The following is a 20,349-nucleotide window of genomic DNA, read 5'->3' as shown; positions in this document are numbered from 1 at the left end:
ATGTGTTCCTATCCTATTACTCTGTAAACATCACCACTACCTGAACAATAGACATGCTTTATCAGGGGAATGATTTCTCTCTGTTACTATGCTTCTGACCCGTAGATTGGCTGGTAATATATGAGACCTTTTGTTTGGAAAAAATATATATATAGAAGTGGATGTAAAAATACCACCATCTTGTATTAAGAAATCCATTAAAGAGATTTTGCAAAAATGTAAAACAAAGTCATTCTTCTCACTGTAATTCTGTTGTCTTGCAAAGTATAATTTTTATAAAAATCAATTTAATACCATTTTTAAAATTTCTCAGTTTCAATTTCTAATACAGTAAATAGCAATAAGCATAACCCAAGTAAACCAAAACCTTTAGGATTCTCAGTAATTTTTAGGAGTATAAAGGAGTCCTGAAACAAAAAGGTTGACTATCCAGAAAAAGCAAAGGTGTGAATCCAAACATTAGCATTCTTAGATTTAGGAATCATAGTTTCAACCCTGAAAGCCCAGTGTGCATATAGTTATGTATCAGCTGATGCACAGATATGAAACTCACACCCTGAAGAAGGTACATGGGAGCTTGGGACTCAGTCAATTGACCATTCAGGGCTGCATCCCAGCTTGGCTTTGTTTCACTTTTAATTGCATCTCTGCTCAATCTCATAAGATAGTCCAAAGGGATCAGTTAACTTTTACTTCACTTACCTTTTATAAGTGAAGTTATATACTCATGGTATTTTTTACAAGGGTCTCAGACAGAGTTGTCACGAACACCAAGGGTTTTCATGACTGAGTGGGTGACTCAGTCAGTTAAGCATCTGACTCTTGTTTTCTGCTCAGGTTATGATATCACGGTTCATGGGATTGAGCCCCGCATCAGGCTCTGGGCTGACAGCATGGAGCCTGCTTGGGATTCTCTCTCTCTCCCTCTCTCTCTGCCCCTCCCCCACTCTCTCTTTCTCTCTCTCAAGATAAATAAATGTTTAAAAAAATTGACCTCTGCTAAAGAAACACACCATCTAATTGGTTATGAGCACAAATGCCATAACCATAAAAACAAGTGAGGTTTAGAAGTGCCTGGGTGGCTCAGTCGGTTAAGGGACCGACTTTGGCTCAGGTCATGGTCTTGTGGTCTGTGGGTTCAAGCCCCGTGTCGGGCTCTGTGCTGACAGCTCAGAGCCTGGAGCCTGCTTCGGATTCTGTGTCTCCCTCTCTCTCTGCCCCCCCCCCCCATTCGCACTCTGTCTCTCTCTCAAAATAAATAAACATAATAAAAATTTTTTTAAATAAATAAATAAAAATGCACTTTAGGCATGCAAATATATCATATATTAAAAAGCTTCAAAAAAGATACAAACTAACCATCCCATGTACACATGGGGAAAAAATAGGGACTTTGTGAGTAGAAACTTACTGAGGTGAAAGGAAATTTATTGTAGAAGCTGCAGGCCCAGCCTCTGACTTAATAAGACAAGTTATGAGAATCTTTTTAATGGAAAAATCCATGCTGTTGAAAATGTAAGTGTTCCTAATTTTCTATAAATGGTAACAAGGTGTTCTATCTGAAAACACATGAAAAGCACATATTGAATACCTACTTTGAGAATTTAACTTGAAGGAAAACACCATTATTACTTGGGTCTATTTCTTTGATGGCCTTATGTCTTAAAAGTCTAATAGCCTTATTACCCTTCCCCAGGAAGGTAAAAGAAGGGTTGTGGGACCTTGATTTTTGTTACCAAGGACTCTAGCGGCATGTCTTTGCAAATTTTGAATAGCAAACCATTTGAAGTACTTTTAAGCCTTCTAGAAGAAGCAGAATAGGTATGTAGTTGCTTCTAACAGAATAATTTAGACAACTGTGATTTTTCTAGGACCATTTCCAGTTCTGTGATCTTATGAGTGACTACCCATAATTTCCAAAGAACAAACTCTGTGTGTGTGTGTGTGTGTGTGTGTGTGTGTGTGTTTGACTATAATTTGTTTTGGTGTAGAAATAATGTTGGGGTTTTTTTTCTGTTCTTACGTCTTCATGCAAAACTGTAATATCCCAAAGGGTAGAAAACATATCTGTAGTTTTCTTTATAGTTCCACCATTCTCCATAGTAATTCTATTATGCTTTGATTGTATAGAATATCTGACGGCCTGGTACAAAAATGGAGTTGCAATTCTATAAACAAACCTATTATTTCTTTGGGTTTATTCCAAAATAGCTTGGAGAACTGTGATCCATGTAACAAAATGTTTCTTAACAAAGTTATTTGCTTTGATCTTCCTTTAAGTGGCAAACTCCCCCTGTGCTATTTCACAGAATTCATTTTGAGTAAAGATGCAGAAACACTTTATAGAGTTTATTGCATTGAGTTGTTGTCTCGCTAACCAGTAAGTTTTATATTTTGTCTTGAAAGATGGACCCTGTATTGTCAACATCAGTTCCAGTTTATTCACTGAGACTAGATAAAGAATATGAAGTGCGTGTGAGATCCAGACAACGAAACTCTGAAAAATATGGCGAGTTCAGTGAGGTGCTCTATGTAACACTTCCTCAAATGAGCCCATTTGCATGTGAAGAAGGTAAAAGATTTAAAATGGCAGCCAACGTGGCTTTTGTCAATGTCATAACATTGTTCAGATCACAGTCCATTAGCTTCAAATGTCGGGGTGAGAGACCTCAAGTTCACAGTCTATAACAGATATTATTCATTACAGAAGGGGAAGGAGAACTTAGTTTTTGAATTATTTAATTCAGGAAATGTCCTGGGGGAGGTGTAAGTTAGAGAGGAGAAGATGTACTAAGATATTAATGGGGGATATCTCTGGATATCAGAATTTCAGATGATTCTTTTATTTATATGTTTCCATACTTCTAAAATTTTCTATGAGTTTGTTTTGCATTTATAATCAGAAAAATGTTTTTCAAATACATAGTGAAGAAATACTGTGTATTTCAAATACATAGTGAAGAAATATATGGATGGATGGATATGTGGCATCTAAAAGCCTACTATTGTGTCAGCATAGGTTGTCAATGGCAGCTGCTTAGTGGTTTTAGAAAGCTTAGGTATGGTTTTCACCGGGAGAAAGCCTTAATAAGTAGCATGCTAGTTATGTGCAAGGATAACATGGAACATTTGAAGATCTTATATAAGAAAAATACAAAGATAATGCAAGTTCAGAGAAATGAGATCTATGAATTCAAAATAAAAGAATTAAAACTTTTGATACAGACATAAAGAAGTCTGCCTAATAATGAACAATAAGTATATAAAGTTATCACTCCCACATGGGAATTAGCTATAGTGCATCTACAATTAAACACAGAGGGTTCACAGGGCTATGTATGAGGATGTGAAGTTTGTTAATGAAGCAATCACAAGCAATAGAGAAATTAAATTTATCTTTTTGCATTGATGGTACAAGTAAAATCCATGATGCTAAATAGCACTTAAATGAAAATGCCTGTAGCACTGGTTTTTTTTTTCTAAGTTCTAGTTAACAGGCTTATTATTTTGTATAATATTTGATATAATGAAATTCTGGTTTCGAAAGTAAATTTGCCACACACCCTTTAAGCTTATTGTGATGCCATTTAATTCAGTTAGTATAGATTTTTTTTAACTGATTTTTCCTTCCAAAAAATGTTTTCCTTAAAAAAAACCTGAAGTTCTAGCTTTGTTATGTTCCTGAATACATATGGGAACTGTCATTGATACTCTGCAATTGATGCAAAGTTACAGATACCACAAGATATAAAATGGTATTCTCTCCTCCATTAATTCTTTATGCTATACATAATATCTCCTTTGGAGATTTTAATAACTCAATAAGAAAATAAAAATAATAAAGGAACATTACAGCATAAAATCTTACTTTTAATAAAGCAACATTAAGGCAAACTCCACCTGTCTTTTTTGTGTAAAGTGGATAACCTTGATGAGGATGTGGAAAAAAGGGAACCTTCCTGCACTGTTAGTGAGAAAGTAAATTGGAGCAGCCACTATGGAAAACAGTATGGAATATTAAAAATAGAGTATTAAAGTATGGAGTATTAAAAATAGAAATACCATACAATCTAGTAACTCTACTATTGGGTGTTTATACAACAAAAATGAAAATACTAATTCAAGTGTGTGTGTATATATATATATATATATATATATATATATATATATCCCCATGTTCATTGCAACATTATTTGTATCAGCCAAGATATAGAAGTAACCTAAATGTCCATCAATAGGTGAATGGATAAAAAGATGTGATTTATACATACACACACACACACACACACACACACACACACACAGTGGAATATTATTTGGCCATAACAAGAATGAACTCTTGCTATTCACAACATAGATGAAGCTAAAGGGTATAATTCTAAGTGACAAATACCCTGTGATTTCACTTATATGTGTGATGTAAAAAAAAAAAAAAAAAGAACAACAACAAAGCAAGATGGAAACAGACTCATAAAAACGGAAAGCAAACTGGTGGTTGCTAGATGGGAGAGCACAGGGAGGATGGGTGAAATAGGTAAAGGGGATTAAGCGATACAGGCTTGCAGTTATAAAACAAGTAAGTCACAGGGATGAAAAGTACAAGATAGGGAATGTAGTCAATAATATTGTAATAGCATTGTATGGTGACAGGTGGTAACGACAGTTATCATGGTGAGAACTGAGTAATGTTTGGAACTGTTGAATCACTATGTTGTACACTTGAAGCCAAAATAAGATTGTATGTCAACTATATTTCAATTAAAAAGTGGGTAACCTCTTGGTAAGTGGTAAGAACACTGGGGACCTACTGCAAGCAGCTGGTAGGCACTTGGTCTTAAGAAATGAGATAGAAGTGGGGCACCTGGGTGGCTCAGTCGGTTAAGTGTCCAACTTTTGATCCTGGCTCAGGTCACAGTCTCATGGTTCATGAGATCAGGCCCCACTTTGGGCTCTGAACTGACAGCACAAAGCCTGCTTGGGATTCTCTCTCCCTCTCTCTGCCCCTCCCCTGCTGGCATGCATTTGTTCTCGCTTGCTCTCTCAAAATAAATAATAAACTTTGGGGAAAAAAGGGTAAAAAAAGAAAAAATTTTTAATTTTCAAAAAGAAATGAAACGGAAGTTTTACAAATAGATTCCCCCAAGTCTGTTAACACGTATACTAAAATCTGAAAATGGGAGCCCCAGTAGTGATCTTCTATCACAGGATATATTTTTTTTTAATTTTTTTTCAACGTTTTTTATTTATTTTTGGGACAGAGAGAGACAGAGCATGAACGGGGGAGGGGCAGAGAGAGAGGGAGACACAGAATCAGAAACAGGCTCCAGGCTCCGAGCCATCAGCCCAGAGCCTGACGCGGGGCTCGAACTCAGGGACCACGAGATCATGACCTGGCTGAAGTCGGACGCTTAACCGACTGTGCCACCCAGGCGCCCCATATCACAGGATATTTTTTAAGCTGTAAAATATATGGTCTTCATGTCTAAGAAGTTTCAGTCATGATTCAAAAATAGAAACTCTGCCTCCATCTTTTTGATATATCCTCAGTCTGGAGGATTAAAAAAAAATATTACCACACTTAAAAAAAAAAAAGAAAAAAAGAAAGAACCAAGTAGACATTATTTAGGTAAAGTAGTATGTTAACAAACAGCACTTTTTTCTAGAGCTGAAGCCACTAATGATGCACCCTGAACACATAAGGTGCTTAATTTAAAGGGGTTGCTGCAGGGTTTTTTTTAATGCAAACATGGATTCTGTTTAATTGTTTGCTGTTTCTTCATTTCGATTTTTTTTTCATATGTGAAAGGATTTGAAGCAGTGGACAGAAATGTTCTTGGAAAAGAAAATACTCCAAATCATTGCATTCTGTTTTAGTGATTAGCAGGAAAAATCGGTGACTTTACTAGATGAATACAAATTAAGAAATCTTTTTATGTGAAAAAGGAAAGTGAAATGTAAACTTCAACTATTCCTAACCCTATGAGTGAGATGCTATTCTTGTGTGTTTCAGATTTCCAGTTTCCATGGTTCTTAATTACTATCTTTGGAATATTTGGGCTAACGATGATACTATTTTTATTCATATTTTCTAAACAGCAAAGGTAGGTGGGAAATGGTCTAATATTTAGATGTTTCTTCCAGTGTTTAGATTTCCATATGTGTTTCCATTTGTTACTTGATATTTTCTTTTGCAAATCATGAGTGAAAAATTTAATTAATGCAGTAAAATATTATCCCTAGGTATACATTTACCACGTTGTTGTGTTCATCATAGAGAATTCACAGGTGTCTTTTCTATCTGGGAAGTTGTATAGGACACAAGGAGGCTGAGGCTAGCGACTGCACACCTTGTGATATGAACCTCCTTCACAAAATCATTACCTCTGAGCTGCCCCTTGACCTCTTCAGAGTCCTGAACGAGCAGGCCCATCCACTCTAGGATGACAAGGTGGCACAGAACCTTTGGCTGAGTTTGACACAGGCCTAAAATAGAAGCAAATTTAAAAGGCGAACTAAAGCCACCTAGATAATTCAATCTAATGTAACCGTTTTAGACTTCGTATGATGGCGATTTCAAGTAAATCTGGGTTTTCTTTAAATTATTAAATTTTATTTCAATGTTACAAATTACCTGAATTTGTAAATACAGCTACAATGCTTTCTAAGTTTGAGGAGATTCTATTCTGTATTGGTGTCGAAGACTTGGTTCCAGCTATTATTCTGCTACTGCTGTTTGATTATCCCCTTAATTTCTCCAGGCTGCATGTTCTTATCAATAATATGAGGATGTTGGATTATAATGAGGCTTAAATGTCCCTTGAGCTGTATGAGCTATCACTCTCTGTTTTTCTCCCTGAAAGAAATTCCATACAGACTGGAAATAGGAATATAGGAAATGTTATTGGTACTGATTGCAAATTTTCTTACTTTTAGAGTATTTTTTTAAGTCCCCTGGGTTAATCCTGCCCCTTCTCCTAGACTAGGGTGACTAACACTCCCGGTTTTCCTGGGAGTTTAAGCACCGAAAGTCCCGTGTCCTGGGAAACCCCTCAGTTCCAGACAAACCAAGGTGGTTGGCCATATTTCCTAGAACTAAAGACATGTTCTCCAGCTGAAGCCTAGAGACATCTACAAATCAAAATAGGGTCTATGTGAACACATTGCACAAGCTTTTTAATTAGAGTAGCATCTCCAGTTTCATACTGTAAACCAATGGGAAAGCAGAAGTCATTCTGCAGAATTTCACTTTTATCTAACTTTTTAACAGAGTTTCTTTTACAAGCATGAATGTTATAAAGCATGACAATATGGTTTTCATTAGTTGGGGGGAAATAGTAAGTAAATGTAAATAAATTTATAGAATTTTAAGCAATTTACATATTTAAATAATGCCAACAACAGAAGAGTCAAGTAATTCATTGAATTCATTGATCTATATAGTTGATGGACTAATTTATATATAAGTACAGTAGACATACCCACTATGTATATAAAGTAATTCACTCTTAACATAAGCTGTCAATTTTGAGTCTTTGTGAAGGCCATGTAAATTTGTTATATTGGTTAATTATATTAGCTACCAATATTTCAAAGAAAAAATAATTCTCTCAACAAATAGGATGTTAAAGAAAATATATTAATCTTTGTATAAAAGAGTTTTCTATGAATAATGAAGCTCTTAACTTCAATGCTTAGTCAGAATTACCAAATTATAAAATTGTTCTGAAATCTTCACTGTACTCTCACATTTCCTGTACTAAATAAGTTCTTTATAGAAAAGAATTAGTTTTGTTCTTTCATTTGCCCATAAAAACCCTTGTCATGGTCTAAATTTCCATGTTCCAACGAAAGTAGGAAACAGGAGAAAACAGTTGTCAACAGGTGTGGAAAGAACATGAAGTTCTAATGATTAAAATGATCCTCCAGGGGCACCTGGGTGACTCAGTTGGTTGAGTGTCTGACTTCAGCTCAGGCCGTGACCTCCTGGTTCGTGGGTTTGAGCCCCGCATCAGGCTCTGTGCTGACAGCTCAGAGCCTGGAGCCTGTTTCAGATTCTGTCTCCATCTCTCTCTGCCCCTTCCCCACTCGCACTCTGTCTCTCTCTGTCTCTCTTAAATATAAATAAAACATTAAAAAAATTTTTAAATAAATAAATAAAATGATCCTCCAAAGAATAAGATTCTTATGTCAGCTTTCCCCAGAATGTTAGGGCTCTAAAGGGCTCAGGTTCTACATTTTGTATGAAGTTTTGAGTCCATGCCACTTTTCCCTTTCCATATCTATAATGTGATTTGGATTTGAATAAAATGATGGCAAAGTCACAAACATAGCTTCAGGCCAGGTTATCTTTACTCTGTATTCAGTCATTCTCACCATACACTCATCCCAGCCTTTGAGCTATTACTAACGGGGAAAGAAACAACTGAATCAGCATCAGACAGGAGTGGCAAACTGGCAATCTGAAAGCCAAGCTCAGCCTGCAGATCTTATGTTTTGTTATTTTATGTATTTGATTTTGGAGTAAAAATTTTGCTACAAAATGTTTACAAACTAGGGAATTTCCACACAAAAACCCAGATTTCCAGGTCATGTTTAAAATCTGAAAGATCTCGTGACATTCAGTTGATATTCCTGCATGGCAACATGTGTTGAAGCAGAGGACCAGCTGTTCCATTTGGGAAGGATATGTGTTCTCTGTGACCATTCCCATCCCTCCCTTTGACATTGCAACAGGCCTGCTTCGTGCATTTGCATCACCTGCTTGAGCCCTATAGGCTGCAGGCTCTGTTACCCTGGCGGGAAGTCAACTACAAGTCCGAGAAAGCTAACATGTGCCTAAATGCATTATACTCTGCAAATCAAGAGGCAAACAAAGTCAAGCATTAGACATTTAGGAATCTTTGTTTCCTGCAATTACAATTGTGTTGCATTTTTCTATGTTTTTGACATTTGAAATATTCATTTAGAGATGTAAGACCAAATAACACAGCAGCATGACAGAAGGCAAAAGGCCTGGGTTTGGGGGTTAGGTACTTTGGATTTGAGCCCCAGCTGTGCCAAGTATTAGTGTATGATTTGAGTACCTTCCTTAAACCTCTAAATCTTTCCACAGATAATATCTGCCTCCCTGGTAGTTATAAGAACAAATAAAATGTTTAGTGTCTGGTTGACAAACTTGTTTTCTAAAGGCCCAGATAGTAAATTATTAGGCTTCTGGAGCCATGAAATCTTTGTCACAACTACTCAACTCTGCCACCATGGCATGAAAACAGTCATAACAATATCTAAACTAATGAACATGACTGTGTTTCAATAAAACGTTATTTACAAAAGCAGAGAACAGACCAGATTTGGCCCTCAGACCATCATTTACTAGCCCATAGGTTAGTGTGAAATATATCTTATGGTGTCTGTTTTATCAGAGGCATTCCAAAAAAATGGTAGCAACTATTCATAATTTATATTTTTTCTGTATCTTCTATTCATCAGTAAAAATCTGTTTTAACACTTGCTCCGCTAAGTAAACCTAGTGGAGGCTACTTACAGCAATTTAAAAAGTGAAATTTGGCTTATTCCTTGGTTAGGTAAAAAGGCAAATGGAAATATTCAGAAGATGGGTTCCCTATTGAATAGACTAGACGATCCATTGACATTAAGTGGAATATCAACTAATATCCAAAAAGCAGTTTATCATCCCTGCCTAACAGTGGTGCCTCTGACTCTTGTTGTTTTAAAACAACAAATGAACTCACTAGAATAGCTAATCTCTGAGCTTTATTCCAGAGCTGCAATGTTAATTTTAAGACACAAATTCTAGTTATGCTATTAACAAAATAGATATATGAGGTATTCAAGTTTATTCAAGAAGTGTTTATTGAGTACCTTCTATGTGCCAGGAATTGTTCTAAGTGCTAGGGATACAATAAACTGCAAGACAGGCAGAAGAGACATTGAAATGAATCATGATCAAGAAATAATTTAAATATTGGGAACAGAAAATTCAAGCACATCATAGAATTGGGTATATAAATCCATATTGATCAGTTAGAGATAGCTCAAGTGTAGCCTTTCCCAACTGAAATGAAGCCTGCAATGACACCTTGGTTTATGAGATCATCTTAGGTAATTTTATGATTAATGTGAGCTGTGTGGTACAAACTTATCTCAATTCATCCCATTTTTGAGGGTGCAAATAATTTTGGCTTCAAGTGAATCAGCTCTTCTTTCTTTCTTTTTTCTTTCTTCCTTCCTCTTTTCTGCAAACTACTGATGAGAAGTACATTAAAATTGCCATCCTTATAGATGAAATGGAAATTGGCTTCAGATAGAGTCAGATTTCTCATTCCCAAATACTGCTGCTGGCTGTCAATAAAGACATAAGGAAAAAAAGATTATGTTTTATTTATTTGTTTTAATATATGAAATTTATTGTCAAATTGGTTTCCATACAACACCCAGTGCTCATCCCAAAAGATGCCCTCTTCAATACCCATCATCCACCCTCCCACCCCCCATCAACCTATTATGTTTTATTTAAATTGACTTCACATGAGGGCTTTTTGTTCATTTTTGTTGCTTTTTTCTTCTTCTGTAGTTTTTCCTCATCATTTACTGCTTACTATTTTCTTTCTCATACTCCACTTATATGGAGTACCAGAATATTTGGAATAAGTAATAGTTCTATTAATATTTTATTCCTATCTTTTGAAACATGAGAATGTATAACTTTGCAGATACGTCAAACCAAAATTTTATTTGTTTTCAAGGATTAAGATGCTGATTCTTCCCCCAGTTCCAGTTCCAAAGATTAAAGGAATTGATCCAGATCTCCTCAAGGTACTCAATAAATTATCTAAGGCCTAGATAACACTAATTAAATGCCGCCTGAAGCATGCTGTCCTATGTTGAGAGCTTTTGCAAGCTATGTGTATCCCATTCCATTTTTAACCCCTCTGGAGAAAAATGTTTCAAAATAATAATGTATCTCTTAAAATTATGAGAATGTCTTATGATGTATTTGAAAGTTCTACACTAATGTGTTTATTATATGGCTTTGTTGCTATCGCTTTTCTTGTGACCATAATTTTAGTCTCTGAATGTTATTTGTGAAAACATTTCATCATTATGAGTTCCTTTTGATAGGTTTCATTTTCTTTCTGTTTCCTAGGAAGGAAAATTAGAAGAGGTGAACACAATCTTAGCCATTCATGACAACTATAAACCTGAATTCTACAACGATGACTCTTGGGTTGAATTCATTGAGCTGGATATTGATGACCCCGATGAAAAGACTGAAGGCTCCGACACAGACAGACTTCTAAGCAATGACCATGAGAAATCACTTAACATCCTTGGAGCAAAGGATGATGACTCTGGACGTACCAGCTGTTATGAACCTGACATTTTGGAGACTGATTTCAATGCCAGTGACATGTGTGATGGTACCTCAGAGGTTGCTCAGCCACAGAGGTTAAAAGGGGAAGTAGATCTCTTGTGCCTTGACCAGAAGAATCAAAATAACTCACCTTCTACTGATGCTACCCCTACCACTCAGCAGCCCAGTGTTATCCTAGCAAAGGAAAACAAACCAAGACCGCTTCTTATTAGTGGAACTGAGTCAACTCATCAAGCTGCCCATACTCAGCTGAGCAATCCGAGTTCACTGGCAAACATCGACTTTTATGCCCAGGTAAGCGACATTACTCCAGCAGGGAGTGTGGTCCTTTCCCCAGGCCAAAAGAATAAGGCAGGGATATCCCCCTGTGACATGCATCCAGAAGCGGTCTCACTCTGCCAAGCAAACTTCATCATGGACAACGCCTACTTCTGCGAGGCAGACGCCAAAAAGTGCATCGCTGTGGCCCCTCACGTCGAGGCTGAATCACGTGTGGAGCCAAGCTTTAACCAGGAAGACATTTACATCACCACAGAAAGCCTTACCACTACCGCTGGCCAGTCTGGGACAGCAGAACGGGCTCCGGGTTCTGAGATGCCTGTCCCAGACTATACCTCCATTCACATAGTACAGTCTCCGCAGGGTCTCGTGCTCAATGCCACAGCCTTGCCCTTGCCTGACAAAGAGTTTCTCTCATCGTGTGGCTACGTGAGCACAGACCAACTGAACAAAATCATGCCGTAGCCTTTCTTTGATTTCCCACAAGCTACATATTGAATGGTGAGGAGCTGGCTAGGGCATGAGTGCTTACACCAAAACAATGTTTAAACTTTTGGGGGGAATGGGGGGAGCGGATTCTAAATGCCTTTTTCCTGAAGTGTTGAAAGATAATATTAAAAAAGAAACAAGAACGCCTGATCAGATAGATATTCCTATTGTGAACTGTAAATATTTTAAAGAATCGTCTCAAAGACTGTTTAGTGGCAGTGATTGTCTTGTTAATGTGGGTGTTAATTTTGTGATACTAAGCATTGAATGGCTGTCTCTAATGTATAGTAAATCAAGCTTTTTGAAAAAGCAAAAAATCAGGTGGCTTTTGCAGTTCAGGAAAATCGAATGCAAATCAGAGCACACGCCAATGTTTTTTAGATAATCCGGAACTAAAATTATAGGTAAGAAGGCAAGAAATAGTTTGGATATGTAAAACATTTATTTTGACATAAAATTTATAAAGGTATTTTTAAGAATTTACACTACAAGCATGGCTATTTTATATTACACTACACGCCGTGTACCGTAGTTCATGCAGACCCATCTGGAGAATGTAGCAACCGCACTCTAAAGCCGGTTTAATGCTTTGGTCGGTCCACCTAAAGAAAAACAAATAAGCAAGTTAGTTTTTTACGCGGCCCTTTTTGTACCTCCCAAAACTCCTTAAGCAATTCTGAAATGATTGTTGTTACCTGCGTTATTGGCACATGCTTGTCTTAATTTAAATTTTTAAAGAAATATTTGTTAATTGAGACAACTTTTAAGATGTATGCACAGGTCTACTCATCGTGAACCAAACCAAAACAAACAAACAAAAGACTCTTTCTTACCCAAATTTCGGCTCAGGACAGAGAGCTCCCTACTAAGAGGAGGAGAGGGTATTAGCTGGTCCTTACTGACAGGCTGCTCAGGGGCTATTGTTGCACACGGAGTGAGTGTTTAGGCAGGCAGATCATGAGCGATGGCCCCAGAACCTTTGTAGTAGTATCTCTTCTAACACAATGTGATTCTATTGCACAGTGACCTAAGAAGGGAATAAAGTACAAGAAGCATTTTGTAAGTCGAAGCAAATTGAAAATGAAGTTAACCAGATAATGGAACCAAAAGATCAAGAAATATACCCACTATTCATTGTAACAAGAAACAGAAGAAACAAGATTTCCAATCCCCTCAGATAAGTCAAAATGTTCTTCAACCAATGGGGAAACTTTCTTCCTCACCGAACTCTTTCTAGGGTTTATTTAAAGTAGCGAAGAAGTGTCCTCATTTTTTATTTCCCCTCTGAGTGGATTGGCCTCCAAGAGGGCAGTCAGAAGAGAAAGAAGCGTCCTGAAGTAATGTTGAAATTATCGTTCAACATCATTCTTGGGAGCGTTGGGATTATTCCCCAAAAGGTTTGTCCAAAGAGAAGAATCTCATCTCACTGAAAAATGCTTCTCACTTTAAGTTTTGGTTGGTTTTTTTTTTTTTTTTACATTTAACGAAACTTTAAAGTTAGCTTTAACTTAAATAGTATTTGCCATTTAGCTCAGACCTTTTTAGGAAACAGGCTTAATGGTTGGTGATTTTAAATTCCCTCTTTCTTGCGGGAAGGACAGTGAAAAGCTAGAACTGGGTGTTCCAAGTTCAACATGTTACTTTGTAATAGGTGTTTAATAGATCTTTTCTGCTACCTTGCTGCTATAGTTTTCTCTAAGAGCTACATAATTTCGTTTCATATACAATTTCATCAGTGTAGAACCTAATTCAACTTAAAACTGTGTGCTTGGGAAAACTATCTTACTATTTCACCATAGGCTGACAACAATTTCTATAGCCAAAAATAGCTAAATACCTCAATCAGTCTCAGAATGTCATTCTGGTACTTTGCTGGCCACACAAGCCATTATTCACTAGTATGACTAGTTGTGTCCTGCAGTTTATATTTAACTCTCCTCATGTCTGTGGATTTTTTTCCTTCAAAGTTTAATAAATTTATTTTCTTGGACCCGTGGTGGCATGCTTCTATTGTCAAACACCCACATGAAAGGCACCCTACACCAGACCGCATGCTCTTCAGTTCTTCTCATTGGAAGGGGAGCTGAGCACAATTAGTTTAAACACATTGGCAATGGATGTGGAGATTTTTGTTATGTGCTGGCAGCTCCCTCCCTCTCTTTTTGAGGAAGCAGGAGCCCAGCTCAAAATTACTATTCCAGCTTGCCTGGACTGTGCCTTCTCCTTGGCTGTAACACCTCGTGGGCAGAGGCTCTTAGAGCCATGTTTTGGATGCAACATAGCATGTATGACATGAGGAGTCGGGAGAGTGAGGAGGAGAAAGTGGTGCTTGTGTTGCAGGATTTGTTATTTTACCTCCATACCCGGGTCCGTTGTCTCGCCGCTTCGAAGAATGACACAAAATAAAATGAGCAACGGGTAAAAGTTTATTAGAGTCTAAGACCAGAAAGTAGAAATAGTAGCAAAGCTCTCTCTATAGAGAGGGGACATTCGAAAGTGAATGCCCACGGAAGATAGGCAAGGGTCTTTGTTTTAGAAGGTTCCGGTCAGCACCCCTCTCCCTTCCCCCTCCTTCCTTCTCAGGTCCTACCCTTACTGACTGATAACTCTAGGTGCTGGGTTGTCCATTCCTGATTGGCTCAATCATTGTATGAGGGATGGTCTATGGCCATACTGTTCCTTGGGCCTGGGTCATGTGTTTTATGGTCTACTTATGTTTAGTCAGGTCTTTTGTCAAATTCCTGAGGGGAACCCCAGGGAGAGTAGTGGGTGTCTGTTACATTCTTAAGAGGAACCTTAAGCCCAAGGGGCTTTGCTGTGGTCAGACGCTCCCAGCATTGTTCCTAAATATGTGGTTTTTTCCCCACTCGGAGACCTCAGGTCCTAACCTCTCCCTCTCTGCCTATTTTGTCCTAGCTTTTCCCTCTCATACTTGAGCATTGCCTTGAAGCTACACTTCTAGCTGGAGCACGTTGCCCAGGAGGAGGGAAGGCAGGCCTTCCGTCCCACGCACACACTGGCACAAGTGTGTCACACTAGATACTTGTCATCATGGGAAGGACATAAGTCAGGCCTGCATGGGGATGCCCGGTAGGTAGGTTGTGTCGGAGCCTGAAGGAGCAATAAAGCCATGAAGTGCAGATTCCTCCTCAGGAGACAGGCTCAGGTGGGTTAACTAATAAATCACAGTCTCTTGTGCAGGCACCGGGTCCATGAAAAGTGAGGATGGAGTGATGGTGTGAAGCCCACGGAGCAATGATTTATTGCCGCAGCAAGTTGAGTGCAAACTGCCACAACTTTTCGTTACACGAGAGGGTTTGCGTTCAATCCAGAAATAATTCTCTACCTGCTGCCTCTGCCCTTTGAGCAGCTATTACCTGAAAGAACTATGGGTGAAGCCTCAGGGTTTCCCTAGTCCTTCCTTTGCAAATATGGTTTAGAAAATCACGTCTCTTCTGTCACTAAGATTTTGGAACACACACTGCCTTAACATTACAAACCAAATAAAACCTCACCACTTTAAGCATGAAATATTTATTTCTTACAGATGCTGTAGAAAACTCAGCCTTGTGGTATTACAGGCTTCTCAGTCTTATGGGGTGCTTCGAGGTATCGGGGGTGAAGGGGAAAGAAGACCTCTTTACTTCCTTGGGTTGGAAGAGCACAACCCTTTCGATGACAGAACATTAATGTCCTGTTGAAGATGGCCACACATGTGTTTTTCTGTATTTAATCTTCTCATTGGTTCTACTCAGACCTACTAACACTGAAGTCTGCTCCCGTTGCATATTTACACAGTTTTACACTAAAATACTAAATGTTCGTGTTCTCTGCTTAGGGTAAGAAATAGGGGGGGGGGGGGGGGGAAATTGCACATTACTTAAATCCAAATGCTTTAGTTTAGAATCCAAGATCTACACAATTTGCCCAGTCTCCTTTGCTAGCTTAATATGTGAAGGCTATGCATGAAGGGTACAGCTTCTGAATGAGAATGTGACCTTTGGTTAAGATTCAAGCTCTGTTCTTTTGGAAATCTAATAAGGGTATTATGCCAACTATATTAACTTAGGCAATTAGCATCTCTATGTCCTTGCCTATTCCTCTTCCTGCACCCGAAAACCTCCCAATTACTAAACCTACCTGTTGGAATTTCCCTGATCCCTCATGGCCCCACTCAAATGCCTCCTTCTTGCAGTCCCCAGTTCCCGTCACATTAAGTGATCATTCCCCTCTTGAAACCATTTTTAATGGCGTTTATAACACTCTGGTTGTTGGGTCCCCTAACAACCATGTAAGATGGGTGGTGTACCAACATGTATCCCGGAGCATAAATGTTCTCTACAATGTTCTTAAATGAGTACTTCTGTGGTCACATAAGTTTGGAAAACACTTCACACTACACTTCCCTCTGGGAGAGCCAGTGTGCCTATTGACATTTTAAAGCTTCTACAAAACACCTGCATGCACACACACGCACCTGTTTAAACTCAACACATCATTTCCTACTTTATTTAACAGCCAAAAATATAATGGCGAAAGAGCACCCATTATTATATCTATTAACACTTGGGAAGAGCTGCTCTGAGAATTCACAGGCCTAACACAAAATGAAGTTATAATAAATTTCAGATGAATGTGAATCCGAACAAAGCATCTTTATGTGACGCCATTAAGCTTGCTTTCTCAGCAACACTTCTCATATAAAAGGCAAAGCAGCTACACCTTTAAAATAACCACAGATTTTTCACAATTCAGATGCATTACTTGTTTTCATATATGGAATGACATTTTCTAAGAGCTTGGAAGTCTTAGAGCATTTGTTGTCCTCTCTGTGCCAAGGACTTTCTATCTCCTTGAGGAAACAGACATTGAATTTCCTACCTCTTCGGCTGGAAGACTGGAGGAGAATGCTTAACACGTGAGACTTGCCAACATCAACAAAACTCTTAGTCTCAGTGCACCTCGTTTTCTCTCAACTAAGGTTTATAACACAGAAATGCTTATATCACTCTTCATGAAAAGGAGCATATTTTGCTTCTGTAAAGCTCCAGAACAATATGTATCTGTTACTACCTGAACAAAAATAATTCATTCCTTACTGCCATCTGCTGAGTTTTGAAAAAAATACCCAGATGGAACTTCAAACATAATAAACTTTTGCACAATAGGCCCAGGAAACAGTCTTTGCAGGGTATATAGAAGAGAAATTTTCTACGGATTTTTTTAAAAGAATCTATACATGATTGTTCTGTGGGCATTAAGAGATGTTACCAATATTTTCTGTAAGCATGAAATAATTTGTCAGGAACTTGCATGCACTTTGGATTTTTTATTATAGTACCATTGGGAAAGCCAAAGTAGAAAGATTTGTATTGTTAGCTTTTTTTTAAATGGTACCAAATGATAAAAGTTATTTGCATAGGATTTTTATTTCATAAAGCACTTCCATATGTAATATTTCATTTAAACATAACAAATATGTGTTGCAGACAACCCAAAACATTACTTTTAACATTTTGCAGGAGAGAAGACCAAGGCTCAGAAAACCTAATAGATTTTCCCAGAGTTAACTAACTAGTAAGAGAGCCAGGACAAAAATACAGAACTTCTGACTAGTGCAGTATTCTAAAAAAGGGGAGGTGATAACATTTCTTGATGAGGGAGGAGGGAGTTTCTGATCCTATTCATAGTCTGGAGAAAATGGAAAATAGTTTTATAATCTCCATGGATCCAAAGAACCACCTGCTAAAGATAAAATGTTCTTTTTCTGATAACCATAACCAGCAGCATATTAATAAATGTTTAACAATCCCTCTGGGGGAGAGAGGGGAGGTCAGAGGTGTAACATTTGCCAGTTTCCATTGTGTAAATACTCCCAATGTGGCTGATTTTAAGCTATCAGTTTCATCACTGAACACAAAATTGGGAAGAGATTGTACAATAGGCTCTCGTGAGACTGCGTGAACTGGCTCCAGTAGGCCACTGAGTCTACGCAATTTTATAATTAATTCCATCTAATGGATGACAGTTTTAATAGTGAGTAGACCACATTTCTAGCTAACAATCATTAAGCACTTATCATGTGCCAGGCACCGTTCTAAGCACTTTATATCCATGAATTTAGTTTAATCCTTACAACAATCCAATGAGGTAAATTCTGTTATTCCCAGTGTACTGATGTAGAAACTGAGGCAGACATAGTTTAATGAATTTGACCTAAGTCACAAAATTAAGAAATATTAGAACCAGGATGCAAACACGTGCACTCTAGCTCCAGAGCCTATGCTCTAAATTCAGTGCCCGCCAATTTCCAGATGCTAATTGTGTCCAGATTGGATGTACATAATGAAACAAAAGTCAGCCAACTACTGAGCACTTGAGAATCCAAGCAAATAGTTCACATTCAGTATTGCTAATCTTTACATAACACAGCATCATCCTCCCGGGCCCTCAGGGATAATCATCTAGATTCATATCTGGGAAAAACAGAGATTGGCAAATGCTGCTTCTGAGTCTTCCGTATGACCATGGTGACTTCATCTTGTGCCGTTCCCCTTTGCTCCAAGTTTGCTGCTGGCCACTGAACAGAACCAGACCATAGACCTTCCTTGTACTAGTGATGCAGTGAATTGGGGAAGGTCAAATTTCTTGAGACTCTCTGCTCCCTTTATTTACCAAAAGCACTCCTAAACTAGGCTGTGAAGAAACGTGTGATTCATGGTTCCCTTTCAGTCACCGAATGCCGGGGAGTGAGAGAAGCAGCGGACCCCAAGCATTCCCTCCCTGCCTGTGAGCTCAGTGCTTCCAGCTGACAGTCCCTCAGAAGATGATCACAGGCTGGTGGGTTAACTAAGAGGCTGTACACCTCAAGCCCGATCCGCGTGTGGGCAACACCTCTCCTTAGGGGGCCGGGGTTTGGCGCCATTCTGGGAGTCACCGCAGGTGGCACAGGACCGCGGACACTTTACACAGCAGAGTAATGTGGGATAAAGACGACCGCCTGCATTCCCTGGAGCCCGTCATTGCCCCCTCTGAACCTTGCTTTTCCCGTTTGTTAAACGAATGTTCTGGGAAGATAATCCAGAGGTGTGCTGTTTAGTATAGTAGCCACGTGTGTCTTAGAAGTATAAAATACACACTGCATTTCTAAGACTTAGTACAAACAGCCACATAAGGAAGAACTTAAAATATCTCATTAATAAATTTATATTTTGATTACATGTTGAGATGATATTTTAGATATACTGGGGGGAATAAAATAGAGTATTAAAAAATGTTAAAGGTTGTGATTAACTAGACAGAATTATAACATTACCAAGAAAATTTTATTTTATGGCGCGTGTGAACACGTGAAAACAGTAAACAGGGTTACTCTCATGTTAATAGGGTACCTCTCGTGAACATCCCCAACCTCTTCCTTCCTAAACAACCTCCAAACCAACCTTCTTCAAACCATCGAAGGGTGATTATCTCACTTTTTTAGAAAATCCCTGCCCTACTACCACAAAGGTTGGTTTGTCTCATACCCCCACCTCCACCCCTAATAATTCCTGAGGCCATGCAGGGTCAGTGTTACCTTCCTTCACAGTTGAAAGGTAAAGACATTGAGCTTCAGGAGCTTCCTCGGTGTGCGAAAGGTCACAGTGCCAGTGAGAGGCAGAAGAAGGATGGCCCCTCTGTCTCCGGAGGCAGCCTTCTCACTAAACCACAATGCTTCTGTCAGGCCTCCCTGACCCCAGGAACAAGCATCGCCACAGATAATCATCGAGGAGCCAACACCATAAAGAGGTTTTGAGGAAAGTTACTGAGCACCTACTGTGCACCAAGGATTTTCTAGATGAAGAGGATATAAGTGCAAAACAGGTTCTGCCCTCAAGATCACACTTGAGACGGGGGGTCAAACAGATAGACGGCTGTGACACAGTGATAAATCAGTATTAGTGCTATACAGAGAACATAATGAAAGCACAAGGAAGGAAATAATCTGCCTGGGGCATTTGAAGAAGGTTTTGGTGTAGGCTGAAGAAAACACGGGGCAGCCATATGTACTGCTCACATTTCTGCCTATTGGAAGGATTTTTCCTCCAGTATTGTCTTTCTAGGACGTTCCGGATTATGACTATAAATGTGGTTAGTGCTAGCATATCATGCAAAACCATTTGCACCAAACCTGAATTCTCCCCTCC

The 20,349-nt window shown here is 38.5% G+C and overlaps 1 protein-coding gene across 7 annotated transcripts in view; it reads left to right on the top strand.

Annotated features, from left to right (window-relative positions):
* GHR (growth hormone receptor) overlaps nucleotides 1-14,153 on the top strand; it is a 276,203-nt gene extending 262,050 nt beyond the window's left edge. For all 7 annotated transcript variants that reach the window (XM_047866704.1, XM_047866685.1, XM_047866678.1 and 4 more), the window contains 4 exons: nucleotides 2,407-2,572; nucleotides 6,011-6,101; nucleotides 10,767-10,836; nucleotides 11,168-14,153. In XM_047866704.1, coding sequence (XP_047722660.1) covers nucleotides 2,407-2,572; nucleotides 6,011-6,101; nucleotides 10,767-10,836; nucleotides 11,168-12,139 — 1,299 coding nt within the window. In that variant the 3' untranslated portion in view covers nucleotides 12,140-14,153. The remainder of the gene's footprint in view (nucleotides 1-2,406; nucleotides 2,573-6,010; nucleotides 6,102-10,766; nucleotides 10,837-11,167) is intronic.
* The last annotated feature ends 6,196 nt before the right edge of the window (nucleotides 14,154-20,349 follow it).

Source organism: Prionailurus viverrinus, chromosome A1 (assembly GCF_022837055.1).
Source record: "Prionailurus viverrinus isolate Anna chromosome A1, UM_Priviv_1.0, whole genome shotgun sequence".
NCBI classification, from domain to species: domain Eukaryota; kingdom Metazoa; phylum Chordata; class Mammalia; order Carnivora; family Felidae; genus Prionailurus; species Prionailurus viverrinus.
This window is presented reverse-complemented; position numbering and strand designations above follow the sequence as displayed.